Consider the following 15,311-nt stretch of genomic DNA (forward strand, 5'->3'; position numbering starts at 1 on the left):
CAGAACAGCCTCCTGATGCAAACAAGGGCTCTGGGTTGCTTTCATCCCGAGGCAACTGGCAAGGGTTTAGAAGTGGTCCCAGAAAACAAGTCTGGCAACACAGGGCTGAGAAACAGCTCGCCTCTAGCAGAGTGTCAAGGCGAAGGGTGGGAGGCTGAGCTCAAAACATTTGAGAAGCACTGAAAGAGAAGAGGAGCAGGGAGAAAGAAGCCATAGGCCACCAGGACCATGTCATACCACAGAAACTCACAAAAGGTAGCAAAAAGTAGGAGACAGAACTGGGCACAGCTGGAGAAAGAGAAGTTCTAGCCCTTAAGTTGCTAAAGTGAGCTTTGGAAAATGCACAAACAATGGCTGCCAATGCCTCTGATGCAAGAGAGGGTGCTGAACATTGGCCAAGCCATCCATGTTGCTGAACCACATTCAGAAAATAAAAATCCTCAAGAGTCCTGTTCATTTATTCAGTTTTGGTGGGTGTTCTGGTTTGGGGTGAGTGCTTTGGACTGCTTGCTTGTTTAGGAGATGCAGCTACAGTCTCCTTTGAAAGACCTATGCTAGGTCAGAGAGTGTATCTCAACCTCTCCCCTCCAGACATTTTTCTGCCTAAATGTTCCTGCCCTCTCCTGCTTTAAGGAAAGAAAGAGGGGGGGAAAGGTTGATTAGCCATGGAAGAAATGCTTCAGGAAAAGATTTAGGACAGAAATGCACATTTATTTGTGTCAGATTTTCAAGGGCCTTCCTGGAGGTGCTCTGTCAATATTTGGTCAGCTTTTTCTTGTCCATCATAGTCAGCAGTGCAGTATACTGTATTACGTTTAACGGTTATATGGTGAAAACACCTCAATACATGTCCCCTTTTCCTGTTTCAACTTTCCCTTTTATTTTTGGTTTGTCTGGTACTTCAACTGTATTGCTCAAATTCTGAAAGAAAAACAAAACCCTCCTGTTTCATTTTGTCTAAAAAGAAGCAGGCATTCTGTTACTGAGCTATGACCCTTCCACATAGCTGCCAAGTTATCCCTTTTTTTAAGGGATTTTCCCTTATGCTGAATAGGCTTCCTCGCAAGAAAAGGGAAAACTTGGCAGCTATGGACCCTTCCATAATTACTTTATAAAGCAGCACCTTGGGGTAAAAATTCTATATGGCCCATTGTCTTCTGTTGATTGGTCTTAAGATTTCATAGAAGGTTGTGTGTCTGTGCCTTGTGTTCTATGGTTTGCTGTATTTATAGTCCACTTTCCATCCATAATAGGATTGAGGATTGCATTCATGGGGTTCCCAGGTGATTCCCCACTTAGTCAGGGCCCAGACCCAGACCCTCTTAACTTCAGCAAGGTGGCTGAATGATCAGGTGCCTTCAGGCCATGCCATGTGTAGGTTCTTATTCTTCCACGTGACTTGCAAAAATCAGAATGAATTATTGCAGAGAGAAAGAAAGAAAGAAAGCAATATGGATTGTCTGGAAGCAGAAGTATAGTGCATCTTAAAAGTGCACACAGTTCTGTGCCTTACACACTGAAAGCAGGCCATGAATTTCCATTGCAGAATTTTTGGTAGGGGTTTGATGCAGAATTCTGCATCATCCTTACAGCTAGAGTGTGCTGGGAGCATTGAGTGTGCTAGCCCAGTGACAGTGATGCTAGCCAACCTAGACTGTTGTTGTTTTCCCTCCTCTGCAGGACCGTTGTGATGCCGATAGCCCATGAGTTCTCTCCGGATGTGGTGCTGGTGTCTGCAGGCTTTGATGCAGCTGACGGCCATCCGCCCCCACTGGGAGGCTACAAGGTCTCAGCCAAATGTAAGGCATGCTGACAGACTGAAAAACTCAGCCTTCTTTCCAGATAATTAGAAATCTGCCTCCATCACCTAAGTCTGATTGGGGGTCCAGGTTTGGTCACAAATGATGGCATCCTCACCTAGCCCATGGTAATGATGTCACAATCAAAGACCAGGGCCTCAAAGCCCACTATGGCCTTCACACCATGAACAGGGTGTTGTCCTCACCAGCCCTTGGTAGCTAAGCAGGGTAGCTAAGCAGGAAAAGCACTATTTACAGGATCAGGACCTCAGGGTCTGTAATGGAATCTGGGTTCCCAACCAGTTTGTCCTGAATATGGCCAGAAAATGAATCCATTGATTCAGTTATATCCAGTGTTTAGAGGTGGGGGCATCAATGTCTGGTTAGCACTCCACTCAAAAACTTCAATAAGATTACTTGCTGGCAGGGTGCCACATACAGATTTAGTACGTCTTCCAAAGCAACTACTCAATTCCGAACTTAAAAATGGAAAACGTAATGCTGGTGGTCAACAAAAGAGGTTTAAAGACTGTCTCAAGGCAAATCTAAAAAAATGTAGTATAAACACTGACAACTGGGAAACACTGGCCTGCGAGCGCTCCAGTTGGAGAACAGCCTTTACCAAAGGTATCATGGGCTTTGAAGACACTTGAACTCAGGACACAAGGGAGAAACGTGCTAGGAGGAAGGCACACTTAGAAAATCCACACCGTGATCAACTCCCGCCCAGAAACCAATGTCCCCACTGGGGAAGGACAGGTGGATCCAGAATTGGCCTCCACAGTCAATTACGGACCCATTGTTAAAACCGTGTTTATGGAAGACAATCTTACTCAGCTACGAGTGATTGCCAAAGAAGACAGATTTAGTGCACTCAGGTGACCCATTGATCATTATGCCCACGTCAGCCTGGTCTGACTACAGATGTCACTCCTGCTTAGGGAAGGAGGCATTGCAGAGCTTGCCTTATGAATCAGCCACATCCACTTTATAACTGGGAAGGAAGTTCTGAGAAAGTGGGGTGCCGGAGGGGGGGCAGAAAGGGAGAGAGAGGTGTGGAATGTCTGGGTGTGTTCAAGAGGACAGCGTGGGATATATTCCATGCACAGGGAGGGTGCTCTGTCTGCGAGGGCCATAAAGTCTTATTTCCTTTGGCTTCCCTCCAGGTTTTGGCTACATGACCCGGCAGCTGATGAGTGTGGCTGGAGGTGCTCTTGTTCTGGCCCTGGAAGGGGGCCATGATCTGACTGCCATCTGCGATGCCTCAGAGGCCTGTGTGTCTGTCCTGCTGGGCAATGAGGTGAGTGGAGCCTACCCTTAGCAGAATCAAGGACAGCTTCCGGGGATTAGAATGATATATTTAGGTAACTGTCGGTGCTTACTGGGGATACTCAAAGGTATGCAAGACCAGCACCATTTTTCCCCCAAATGCTAAAAGTGTGGCACTTATTATAACATCTTCATGGTGAGTACCAGCACCTCCCCCCCCCCACACACACAGCACTGGTAACTGCCATCTATGTACAGGCTACAACTGATTATTGCCATGATGTGTGCGTACACAGCACCAAACCCAGAATAGACCCAAATTGTCACTCAACACCTCATGAAATGGGCAGTACAGGGGTGAAGCAGGACATGCACAGGGGCCAGGAATGAACCCCCATGCAAAATTGCCGTTGACTGTGCATAAAAGGTAAAGGGACCCCTGACCGTTAAGTCCAGTCATGGACGACTCTGGGGTTGCGGTGCTCATCTCGCTTTACTGGCCAAGGGAGCCAGCATACAGCTTCCGGGTCATGTGGCCAGCATGACTAAGCCACTTCTTATGAACCAGAGCAACGCACGAAAATGCAATTCACTTTCCCGCCAGAGCGGTACCTATTTATCTACTTGCACTTTGATGTGCTTTCAAACTGCTAGGTTGGCAGGAGCAGGGACGGAGCAACGGGAGCTCACCCCATCGCAGGGATTCGAACAGCCGACCTTCTGATCGGCAAGCCCTAGGCTCTGTGGTTTAACCCACAGCTCCACCCACATCCACGACTGTATTGCACTTTACAAAAAAACCCAGGTGTAATAGAATGCAATCTCACGAGGCTCACAATCTAAAATAGATACATCAAAACTGGCAGTGCCAGGGATCAAACCTGAGACCTTCTGTAAGCCAAACAGGTGATATCACCACTCAGATGTGGTCACTCCACAAATTTATTTCTTCCAGCCAGGGCCGGCCCAAGACATTTTGGCACCTGAGGCAAACCACAGAATGTTGCAGGACCAAATCAAATTTTATTAAACGGTCACAGACCAAATCGACTCATACAACTATTCAACAAAGGATAACACAGAAATAAACAGAGGACAATTTCAATACAAATTAGGCCTTAACAACAGTTTAAAGTTAAAGGACATAAATAAAATTAAATATTCACATTCGCCAGCGTATTGACATTGGAAAGCTCTTGTTTCCTGCGTCTAATACACAGAATTTGGCAACATTGATCGTAATTTCAGGGACCTTGTCTTCTACCATGGCTCTCAGACGTTGGGATTCTGGTTCATTTTTAAGCTTTTGTAAGGCTGGGGTGATAAAGGTCAGGCGTAGATCCTCGTAGAAACTGCAGTGCAGCAATACATGCAAATTTGTTTCCACTTCCGATGAGCCACATGGGCAAACACGTGACTCATATGGTTTACCCTCATCCCTGCCTAGCAACAGGGTGGAGGGCAACACATTAAATCTGGCCAAGGTAAAGGAATGTCTATACTTGGGTATTTGCAGTTTTGCCAGGTAATTTGTGGGTGAGAACCCTCTCCCCAAATCTCTTATTGTGGCATGTTTGTCCATTTTGCCCATATGACACTGCAGCTCCACGTCCCTAATACGTTGGAGCATTTGACTTCTGGCTCTCTCATATCCTGCCGCTATCAAGATCTGCGGAGAAAATCCTAAGCTTCTTATCTTTTTGAACAGGGAAACTTTCCAGTTAGAATGATAGGTGTCTAACAATGTTAAAGGTGCCAACCCAGCCGGGAAAAAGATAAGTTTTAACCAGTAGTGTATCTTTAAAATCCACAGCCGCGCGTTAACGGGTAGTTGTCCAACTTCTAAGCGGACGGCTATATTAGATATACAGGGGGGGGGATCCCCAATAGACAGCGGTAGAATTTGGTTTGAAATGCCTCCACCGGCGCGAAATTTTTAAAACGGCAGACCTGGGATCCATAAGTGAGTTGCGGGAGTATTTTTGTAGCAGAAACTTGGGAGGCTGCTGGAACATATTGACCCCCTTTCCCATAAAAAAATCTTGTAAGGGCTTTAGTAGTCCTTCCTGCGTTGGCAATGGCGTTTTTCATCTGATGATGCCATGAGCCCCTTTCCTGAAAAAATATTCCCAGATATTTAAAGGTTGCTACCTGATCAATAGGTTGACTATCAATTCTTCATTTGTGTTTTCTTTTCTTTTTTTGAAAACACCATAAAATGTTGCAGGACCAATGGTCAAGGACTATAGGAGTTATAGTCCAGCAACAGCTGGGGACCCAAGACTGGGAAACACTGCCTTATAATGTATCAGGGATAGGAAACCACAGGCTCTTGCCTTTGGTACTCCCCCCAGCCCTCAGAGGAGCTGATCTGTACTTGCTTGGGTGGTTTTGCCCAACTGGATGGGTCCATGCACCAAGACAGCTCTGAGGAACTCTGTTGCCCGATTGCCCTGGTCTTTACTGCAGCCTGCCCTGCCCTGGAGTCTTCCTCTGACTTTGCTACCAGGCACCAGAGGGCCACATTTCAACTGCCTCTTTGCTCTCCCTCAGGGCTGCAGACAGGTCCTCCCTTTGTCTCTTCAGCCTGAGGCAAGTGATCTGGTCACCCAAGAAAGTCTTGCCACCAAGCCTTCCTCTCAAGTCTAGCATAGACCAACATGGACCCAGCCTTCAACCCACAGAAATGGATTGGCCCCAACTCAATAGCACCTGGCCATTTATACCCTTCTTGTGGTCCCTCTAGCCCAGCACCAGCCAATCACAAAGTCCAAATGAAAATTCTAAGCCTGTAGCCACCAACCAGAACACCCCTCTTTTGCTACTGAGATATGCACCTCCACCCCTTCCGACTTCCACCTGACCAGACAGAACCATAGAATTGTAGAGTGTGAAGGGTCATCTAGTCCAACCCTCTGCAATGCAGGAATCTCGGCTAAAGCATCCATGACAGGTGGCTGTCCAATCTCTGCTTAAAAACCTCCAAGGGAGGAGAGCCAACCACCTCCCAAAGGAGTCAGTTCCACTGTCAAACAGCTTTTACCATCACAAAGTTCTTCCTGATGTTTAGTCGGAATCTCCTTTCTTGTAACTTGAATCCATTGAATCCATTGAATCCTCTGGAACAGCAGAAAACAAGTTTACTCCATCTTCCATGTGACAGCCCTTGAGTTATTAAAAGAGGGCTATCATACCACCTCTCAATCTCTCCTTTTCCAGGCTAAACAGCTCCTTCAACCATTCCTCATAAGGCTTGGTTTCCAGACCCTTGGTCATCTTGGCCCTCCTGAGCACGTCCCAACTTCCCCCATCAAACACTTTACAATACAAATGGCAGACCACCTTGTACCATACTCATTAAAACACAGTTTGAACAAGCAGGATTATTTTCTACACCTTCTACGGGGGAATGTTGCCTTCAGGCTGAAACCCCCTTTGCTCTGTATGGCTAAAACAATTTTGGTAAAACAGTTGCCTGCAAGCATCCTTTTTTTTCTTCTCTGAGGGTTCCTCCACACTTTCAATTGTCCCACATTTCCTAGGCACGGGTCCAAGCGATTTTGCCTTTGCCCATCTGCTTTCCCCCCAGAAAACCCCTCTTTAGTGCTAAATTGGAATGATTGGCACTCCACAGAAAACCCAATTGTCATGTCTTCTGATTCATCACTAGACTGTGAGTTTTCCCAGGGGGAAATGGTGGGGCAAATAGAGTTGTGGATAAGCCCCAAGTCAATCTCCATGCAGTTGGGCATGTGGATAAAGCTCACTGTGAGGTCCTGCTTATGTGCAAACCATAGCTCAGTCTGAGAATGACAGTCACATCCCATCCTGTTTTGTTCCCACAGCTGGAGCCTCTCCCCGAGGAAACCCTGCAGCAGAAGCCCAGCGGCAACGCGGTGCGCTCCCTGGAGGCTGTGATCCGGGTACAAAGTAAGTAGGGTGAAGGCCCTTCCTTCCAGCACAGCAGGCTGGCAGGTATGCGGGAAGGATGGACAGCAGCTAGTTCTGTCATTCGCCTTTTCCTTGGTATCTCAGAGCTCAATAGGAAAGGCTTTGTTTTCCTTTTCCTCAAGACCACAACAGGAGAGGGTAAAGGTTTAATTCCCTTTCCACACCTGTTCTGGTGCCATTGCAACACACCAACGGATGCAGCTTGTTGTTTAAAAACCTGCACATGAAATGCAAAGGTGTATTTACCGTTACGTCTCGTTTTGCCCTGAGTTACCATAGGCTGCCATTACAACTCAGCTGGGAGCAGCATCCTGAGGTTGTGGAGTTGGGTTAACAGGTTCTGACCCTCAAAGAAGCTCCTGTGCACCATTTTCGGTGCCTAACTGAGTACTGGCCCCTGGGGACAAGCCAGGCACTGATCCTGCCTCTTCTGTTTCAGGCCAGTACTGGAGCTCTGTGCGGCGCTTTGCCCCCACTGTGGCCTATTCATTCCTGGAAGCGCAACACCACGACACAGAAGAGGTGGAGACGGTGACAGCACTGGCCTCACTTTCAGTAATGGCAGAGAAAAGGTGAGTGCAATGCCTCCTTGGACTATGAAAGCGGTTTCATGGGTGAAAGTCAGTTTTGCAAGCAAACTGTGCACACGCACAGCTATAAATATGGCCGCTACAACATTTATTTCAAAAGATAAGCACTTGAAAGAAGGGAAAAGGAAAATTTCCCAGATGCAAATCCTACTGGAGCTCATGTCCCCTTCTGGGGCACACTGGGAATTCCATTTTTTTTATTTTTTATTTAGGAACAGCTGAAATGCATCTGCTTGCAGGAGGAAACATTTCAAAACGGCCATCCAGTGAGGATTGCAGCATCTGTTTCAGTGGAGGCTCACACTTTGAAGAGACAGCCACCACTTTTAGAAAGAGCCAGGGTGGTATATTAGATGAGAACATTTGATTTAAATCTGGGAAACTTGGGTTCATGTGCACACTTCTCCATGAACCCACTGGGTGGCCTCACATCCAGTGAATAACCCAAGTTCATGGTAACTTTATTCCATACCTCCAACAAGAAACAGACAAGGATATGCTTATCTTTTGACACTCCATATTTGGGGCTGGACTTGAATTTACTCCTAGTTCAGGTTGTGCGTTGACCATCAGGTGTTCACAAATTATGCAGCACAGATGATATATGCTTTCCCACCCCAACCAGGAGGTCTGGTTTTGCTGCATTCTGCACCTTCTAAACAGTCTTCAAGAACTGTCCCATAAAGTGTGTGTTGCGGCAGTCAATCCTTGAGGTTACAAAGGCGCATATGATGGTTGCCAGGTGACCTGCACAATCTCAATGAAGTATTATCCTAACAGATTTCCTTTGCTTTTAGACGGCAGGATGAGCCAATGGAAGAAGAGCCCATGAACCAGTGAAGAAGACATGCTTCATCCTCCTACAGGAACACAGCTTCCTTCGTGGCTTCTTACTCCTATCACAGCCCAGGCTCCTGCCTGCCATGCAGCCAACGTTCCCCTGGAAAACAGACTAAAAGTTCAGGCAGTGGCTCTGTAGAAAGGGCCTGTGGCAGGTCGCCAGGATTAATTGGTGACTCTGGGAGCTGCCTCATGTGGAACTCCCCAATCCTGAAGTCCTCTTTGGAATCGTCTTGGGTTGAAAATCTGACACCACAAAGGGTTCCCAGTGGGACACAGGGGGCTAGATGCAGAACTTGAGAGTTTGCTCTGACGTTGGGGTGGTGCCTTTTCCCCTCCAGAACCAAAGACTCAACCCCTCCCCCCCCGGCTCACCACCGCTTGGAAAGAGCCTGCTGAGACGGAGTCAAGATGCTACTTCCCTTTCTTTTACTAAGCAAGACTTTGTTGCTTTATGCCAGGATGCCCCATCGTCACGGGAGCTGGGTTTTGCAAGGGGAGAATTTTCAGAAGACATTTGGATGTCAAACAGCTCCTGCTAACCACTCTCCCAAACCTACCCTTTTTGTCTAGGACCTCCCTAAGTTGCACTATATACAGATCATGCAGACACACACTTTGTCTACCTTCCATAGAACTTTGTGGGGAGCAATTGCACCTCCTTGTGGACTCAAAGCCCTTCTTGGTCCACTGTTTCACGATCATCAAGGCGCTATGTAAATACACAACCCTACTATGGTGCTTGCAGCTGGTTGGTTTTTCCCTGATCCGTGAAAACAAGCAGCCTTATTCCAAAAAGCAAACTTGGGGTGGGGGTGGAATGGAAAACGTGAGTGAGGAATTTGTCCTCTGTTATCCCAACCAATATGCAGACTTTGGATTCTTGTAAATCTAATTTGTTTGGGTTTTTTTTTCCATGTTCCTTTTGTTTGTTTGAAAGACACAAGCTTCTAGTCGTTATGTTTTAAAATGTGCAGATGCTCCATTATTCAGATGAGCAGCGTTTCTGTCCCACATAGCTGGTTTATGGTTTTATGGCATGGTAGATAATTCTCACCTGTAAAGGGCTGCTACTGACACAGCAAACTTTCTACGAAAACAAAAGCACTTGTATGCAGAGAAAAGGCATGTAGTTTTCATGCAGATTGACACGTGACTATTCTGCACACGTCTGTTTTGCTGTGTGTATAAGCAGTCTACGTATATTGGAAAGCTGCAGTCAGTAGGTGTTGGGCGCCCATGGCAATGATCCCAATGCCCTTTTTTTCCTACGCTGAGGAATTTCCCTGTCCTGGAAAATTGCCATGTTCAATGGGGCCGTAACTCATTGTCAGTGGCCAGATTTGAGAGGTGGGTGGTTGCAACACTGCAGGGCGGTCTGGCTAAGGAATGGGGGTGGGGGGAGGATGCAGTGTACAGACCATGTATCGAAACCACTGGATCTCAACCAACCAGTAAATTGAGCCTTTGCTGCAGCCCACACATGTTGCTTCTTGTAGCCCAAAGCTGGACCGTTCTTCCATGTGTTTGAGCTCTGCTTTCATTTCTCAAACAACAGCACAACTAGAACCAGCCCTGCCAGAACAAAGGGCAAAGCGACCTGCTTTAGGCAACACCATGAGAAGTGGGTCCTGGGTGAGTGAAAGCAGGAATTGGTGTCCAGACCTTCTACTGAATCAGACCCTAGGTTCATCCAGCTCAGTGGTGTCTAGCATTTCAGGCAGGGTTCTCTCCCAGCCCCACTTGGAGATGTTGAGGATGGAGCTTAACACCTTGGGCCTGCAGATCAGATGCTCTGCCACTGCTGAGCTATGTATGGCCCTTCCACTGGTGCGGAGGGGGGAAGTATTATTGAGGAGATGCTATTGAGCTCTGTTTCAGGCAGCACTGAACACAATACACTAGCCTTATCCAAGATTGGTACTGGCACGGAGTCACTTCCTGCAGTCATGGCTGTAATGACAACCTGCTGGTCTAAACAAGTTTTCTCTACCTCCTTCCTCCACGCTGAACTGAGACAGCCTGCATCGTTCAGAAGCACAGGACGCTACAAAAACCGCAGTCTTGTGCCACCTTAAAGCAGGGTCTGGGAGCATATTTCAATCTGAGGGCTGCATTCACTCATAGGAAATCTGCCAGGGAGGCAAAAGCAGGCCAAGCAAATGGATATGATTCTTTCCTTAGTATGAGATATTACCATAGTTCATAGATGCATCCCAACCCAGGGGGAAAGCACTTGATGGAGGGCATGGAGCATTCTGGGGAGGGGTGTGGTCTGAGGAGGAGGTGTGGCCTGTGGATCTGCATTTGGCCCCCAAACGAAGTTCTGCACAGCTGCAAATGAAGTTTGTTGTGGTTTCTACTTCTCTGGCTTCAGCCTCCTCCATCAAATGCATGAAGGGTAATTCTCAGTTGGCATGTATGTACTGTATATAGATACACGTGTGAAGCAGGGGGGGGGTGAACCCCTTTTTGGACAGGGCTGCCTTCAACCTTTTCCAACCCTCCAAGGGCAGCATACCAGTAGTGGGTGTGGGTAAATGTCGCTGCACACAAAGGTTCCCCTCCTTGACTGATCCAATGTGTTTTGGAGCTCCGGAAAATCGAGGATCCAAAACACGCAAAGCCTCCATGAGTACAGAAGGCTTCCCTGCTGCAGACAGTTCAGGGGAAGATGCAGAGGGCGATGGAGACAAGGATGAGGAGGGAAGCTAGGACACTTGTGCATGCTCCCCCATCACCACACATTGACAAGTCCTCCTCAAAATGCATGAAGAGGGCTGGTAGCTCCTCCACAACCTGCAGGAGGGTGACTAGGTGAAAAAAAAGACCCAGGGCTCCTGCATATAGAGGTATAGAAAAGGAGATTTTGGCAGGCATACCCTTGTACAACATTTTTATTTAATTTTAAGTATTTATAGCTGCCCGGACCAGCCCCAACAGCCATCAGGGAGCTTGCTGATAAACGGCTGTTTGTTGAAGCAGATCTGCAGCGTAGGAAGTATGAGAAATGGGCTCAGTGCTCCATCCCAGGTGTGGTGGTGGTGACAGTAGCAGGGCTGGCGCTGATGCTGAGGGTGGTGGCTTCTGGAGCTCTGCCCCAAAAGTGGGTAGATTTTCTTATTGAGGCTCTGAAATGCTGCTCTTTTCCAGCAGCAGGTATTGATCAGTGGTGCCTATGGGAGTCAGCACACCTTGCTAAAAAAAGAAGGGTGCTGGGCATGGGCGTAACCAGGATTTATGTTGGGGAGGAGGTTTTGGGGGGATGGGGCAGAACCAAGTAATCTGCAATGCAATTGGTTAGTTAAGTAATTTTTTTTATTTACTTGATTTAGAGGGGCAGCTCCCCCCCCCCGCATCCTCCTAGCTATGCTCAAGGTGCTGAGTCCTCCATTGTGAAGTCTTCTTGTGCTGACCTACCTCACCTCAGGTCATAGCAGGGGCCACCACAAAGAAAGCCTTGCTGCACTGCCTAGTTTCGTGGTACAATGAGATGGTTTCTTTCTTCCTTCCAGGGACTGAACTTGCTTGATCGATGCAAGACTGGGAAAGTGAGCTTCCTGGCTAGTGGAATTGGCAAGGGTGATTGGGTCTCCTGGGACTTTCTAGGGCCAGAGCATGCATGTGCAAATGTGCTAAACCGTTGACTCACTGATTACCAGTCCTGAATCAGACTTTTCTACACAGGGAGAGGTCGCAAGGTTTAGGTGTGTGTTTTGTTTGGGGTGGGTTGAGGTATGCCAGACCTTATTAAAGAGTCCTGCTGTTGGCTAAGTGGGAAAAGGAGAGGCTGCTTCAGCCTTTTGGAGGAAGGGACAAGAGGGCTGCAACAGGAAGTCAGATGACAAGAGTGCGGAGACATTTAATTACTTCCAGACGTGGCGGTAATGTTGTTACACATATTAGGATGCAGGATTGACTCACACTCGCAGGGGTCTCAGGATCGTTCGGGTGCTGGCTGCAACATGAGCCAGAAAGCCAGAATGTTAAGCACGAAAATTCCCCGATTACTAAGAAAGTCTGAGAAATGGGGCATTTTTGACACCCAGAGGTCAAACTCTCTACATCATCATAGAAGGCGCTCCAACACAAAGCCGCTTGCAGGAGGAAATGCTGCTTTATGGGAGTTCCAGGGCCCCTTTCACACACTTCACGTTCCTGCAAGCCTTGGAAAGTGGGGGATCTTTTTCTCATTGCAGCATTATGAGATTCCAGGGCGCTGGGAATTGTAGCTTTGTGAGAGGCAAGCTATGGTTCCCATGATTCTTTGGGGAAGTCATGTCTTTGAGTATGAACCTGTGGGTGAAAGGAAGGTGCAAAGAGTTGATCTCTATTAACGATTGTGACTGTGGACCCAGGGTGCTATTATTTATTCTTATTTATTGAGTTCTGCCCTATACACATGCAGGTCTCTGGGTGGTTCGCACTGAGGGTGGCTACTCTTGATTAATGCCTGATATGTTCAGCTCTCTTCACACTCATAGGTGAACAAAAACCCTTTAAAAGACCACACACACACACACCTCCCCCTGTGAAATCCAGAAGCTGGCACTCTGAAAATACACAGCAACTCCTGACGCCCAGGATTGCAGGTTTTGCTATTTATTAACATTATGTTGTGATCCTTGAAAATCCCACACGTACCATCAGCAGTACAAATGGACAAATAACCTCCCTAGTTTATTCATGGTCTAGTAATCCCACCCATTTCTCCATAACCACAATTGCTCAGCCCAGAGGTTTTAGCCAGCCATTTTAGAAAGGTAAAGGGACCCCTGAGCATTAGGTCCAGTCGTGACCGACTCTGGGGTTGCGGTGCTCATCTTGTGTTATTGGCCGAGGGAGGTACAGCTTCCAGGTCATGTGGCCAGCATGTCAAAGCCACTTCTGGCAAACCAGAGCAGCACACGGAAATGACGTTTACCTTCCCGCTGTAGCGGTACCTATTTATCTACTTGCACTTTGACGTGCTTTCGAACTGCTAGGTTGGCAGGAGCTGGGACCAAGCAACGGGAGCTCACCCCGTCGTGGGGATTCGAACCGCCGACCTTCTGATCAGCAAGCCCTAGGCTCTGTGGTTTAACCCACAGCACCACTTGCCATTTTAGTAGGCATCCTTTAACTGGAGATTTTGGGCATTTAACCTGCAACCTTATTTGCCAAGCATATGCTCTGTAACTCTTGAATGATGGCTTCTCCCAACTGAGGGGTGTATGTTTGTTATGCTTTTAGGGGAGCAGTGAGATGGTTCCATGTCATCAGGGGTTCTCCATTTGTGGAGGTGGACTTCCCCAGGGAGGTTTCTTTATAACTCTTCCGAGTTAGCATCTTCTCTGGGGAGAAAGATAAATGTCAGCTAGGGTTGCCACCTTTGTATCTAAGATCAGATCTGAACTTTTTTCTGCACAATAAGAAGACATTCTATAGGTGCAGTATGACAAAGTTGGACCTCAGTTTTCAAGCTACCTGCTCTGTCACGCCCATTGAATGCGGCTACACTCTTTCCCTCAACTCCTGTCTTCCCCCCCAGGCTTCACAACATCCCTTCTTTCCAGATACCATCCCATTCTGTTGATAAAAATCACCCTTGGCATTGGGCTGTTTAGTTTTCCAGGAACCTCATCAGCCTAGCTTCCTAGGGGAAAACAATATCTGATGGATTTCTGCTTATGCAGCTATGGACATCCTACAGCTTGTGTGTGCTGCTGCATGTGGGCAGCAGGGGGCTGCTCTGAGTCCAGCAGCACCTGGGGGCTGTTCCACATACTACCTGAATCTGTCCCCCTCCCAGATGCTTAGCATCTCTTGTGCCTGCTTTTTGGCCACAAGAGACTAACACAGCAACCCTTCTGGGAACTGATCGCATGTTACCATTCATTCATTCATTCTTTCCTTTTCACATATACCACCCTCTCTCCCCAACCGCAACTCTTTCTAGGTACATTTGTGCAAGCCCTGATCTTAAGCCACGAGCCCATTTTTCCATCTCAAAAGGTAGCCTTTGCAGCAAGATGTAGCTACAGCCCACTTAGTGGTGGATGGGGCTCAAAAGTTAAGTGAGATGTGTTTGATTGGTGCAATCTACTCTGAGGTCACAATGGCCTCAATGCATGGAGTGAACTGCCAGGGAAGAATGCTGTGCTCTTGCCCAGGCTTAGTAGAGGAGATGGGAAGAGACAGTAGGAAGCAGCCTTCTCTTGAGAGCTCTTCTACGGTAGGAAAAATGGACTTGGGGAAATGGAGGCAGCAAGTCCCTCAATTTTGCAGCATCCTGCTGAATGATGAAAAGCTGCTCAAGGAAGGTGAGTGTCAAGACTGACTTTTGTGGAATATTGGGGCTGTGTTTTAGATTCCAAAAGATGTTAGAATCAGGTTGCTCATATACAGTACAATAATATACAAAACAATGCAATAAGAGGTGATGCCAGGCTAGGTTCACATCCACACTGCACATCTAAAGCCTGGAATTGTATATCTAGTAAAATTTGTGACCTGATTACCCAAAGGGTTCCCAGCGTTTTTATTGGCAGTTCCTGTACCTTAAGCAGCAACTCATCATGCAGATATTTAGCACTTTGTTTTAACGGCAGGAGCAGCTCCCCTTGCTTTCCCTCTATGTTCCAGGCTCCTGCTGAACTTTTTAAAATGTTTGGTTAACTTCAACAGTTAAAGGCAGATGAGCAGGAGCAGTTCAGAAAGCTGACAGCCTTGTTGGTAAGGCTTTCTAAAAAAACATTCTTACTACAAGAAGAGAAGAATCCTTGGAAAAGACCCTGATGTTGGGAAAGATTGAGGGCACTACCGGTAGGAGAAGGGGACGACAGAGGATGAGATGGTTGGACAGTGTTCTCGAAGCTACGAA

The 15,311-nt window shown here is 47.4% G+C and overlaps 1 protein-coding gene across 4 annotated transcripts in view; it reads left to right on the forward strand.

Annotated features, from left to right (window-relative positions):
- HDAC7 (histone deacetylase 7) overlaps positions 1-9,924 on the forward strand; it is a 194,037-nt gene extending 184,113 nt beyond the window's left edge. For all 4 annotated transcript variants that reach the window (XM_060272130.1, XM_060272131.1, XM_060272132.1 and 1 more), the window contains 5 exons: positions 1,681-1,799; positions 2,966-3,099; positions 6,914-6,998; positions 7,459-7,591; positions 8,407-9,924. In XM_060272130.1, the coding sequence (XP_060128113.1) occupies positions 1,681-1,799; positions 2,966-3,099; positions 6,914-6,998; positions 7,459-7,591; positions 8,407-8,449 (514 nt within the window). In that variant the 3' untranslated portion in view covers positions 8,450-9,924. The remainder of the gene's footprint in view (positions 1-1,680; positions 1,800-2,965; positions 3,100-6,913; positions 6,999-7,458; positions 7,592-8,406) is intronic.
- Positions 9,925-15,311: the final 5,387 nt, after the last annotated feature.

Source organism: Zootoca vivipara, chromosome 2, assembly GCF_963506605.1.
Source record: "Zootoca vivipara chromosome 2, rZooViv1.1, whole genome shotgun sequence".
In the NCBI taxonomy this organism is placed as follows: domain Eukaryota; kingdom Metazoa; phylum Chordata; class Lepidosauria; order Squamata; family Lacertidae; genus Zootoca; species Zootoca vivipara.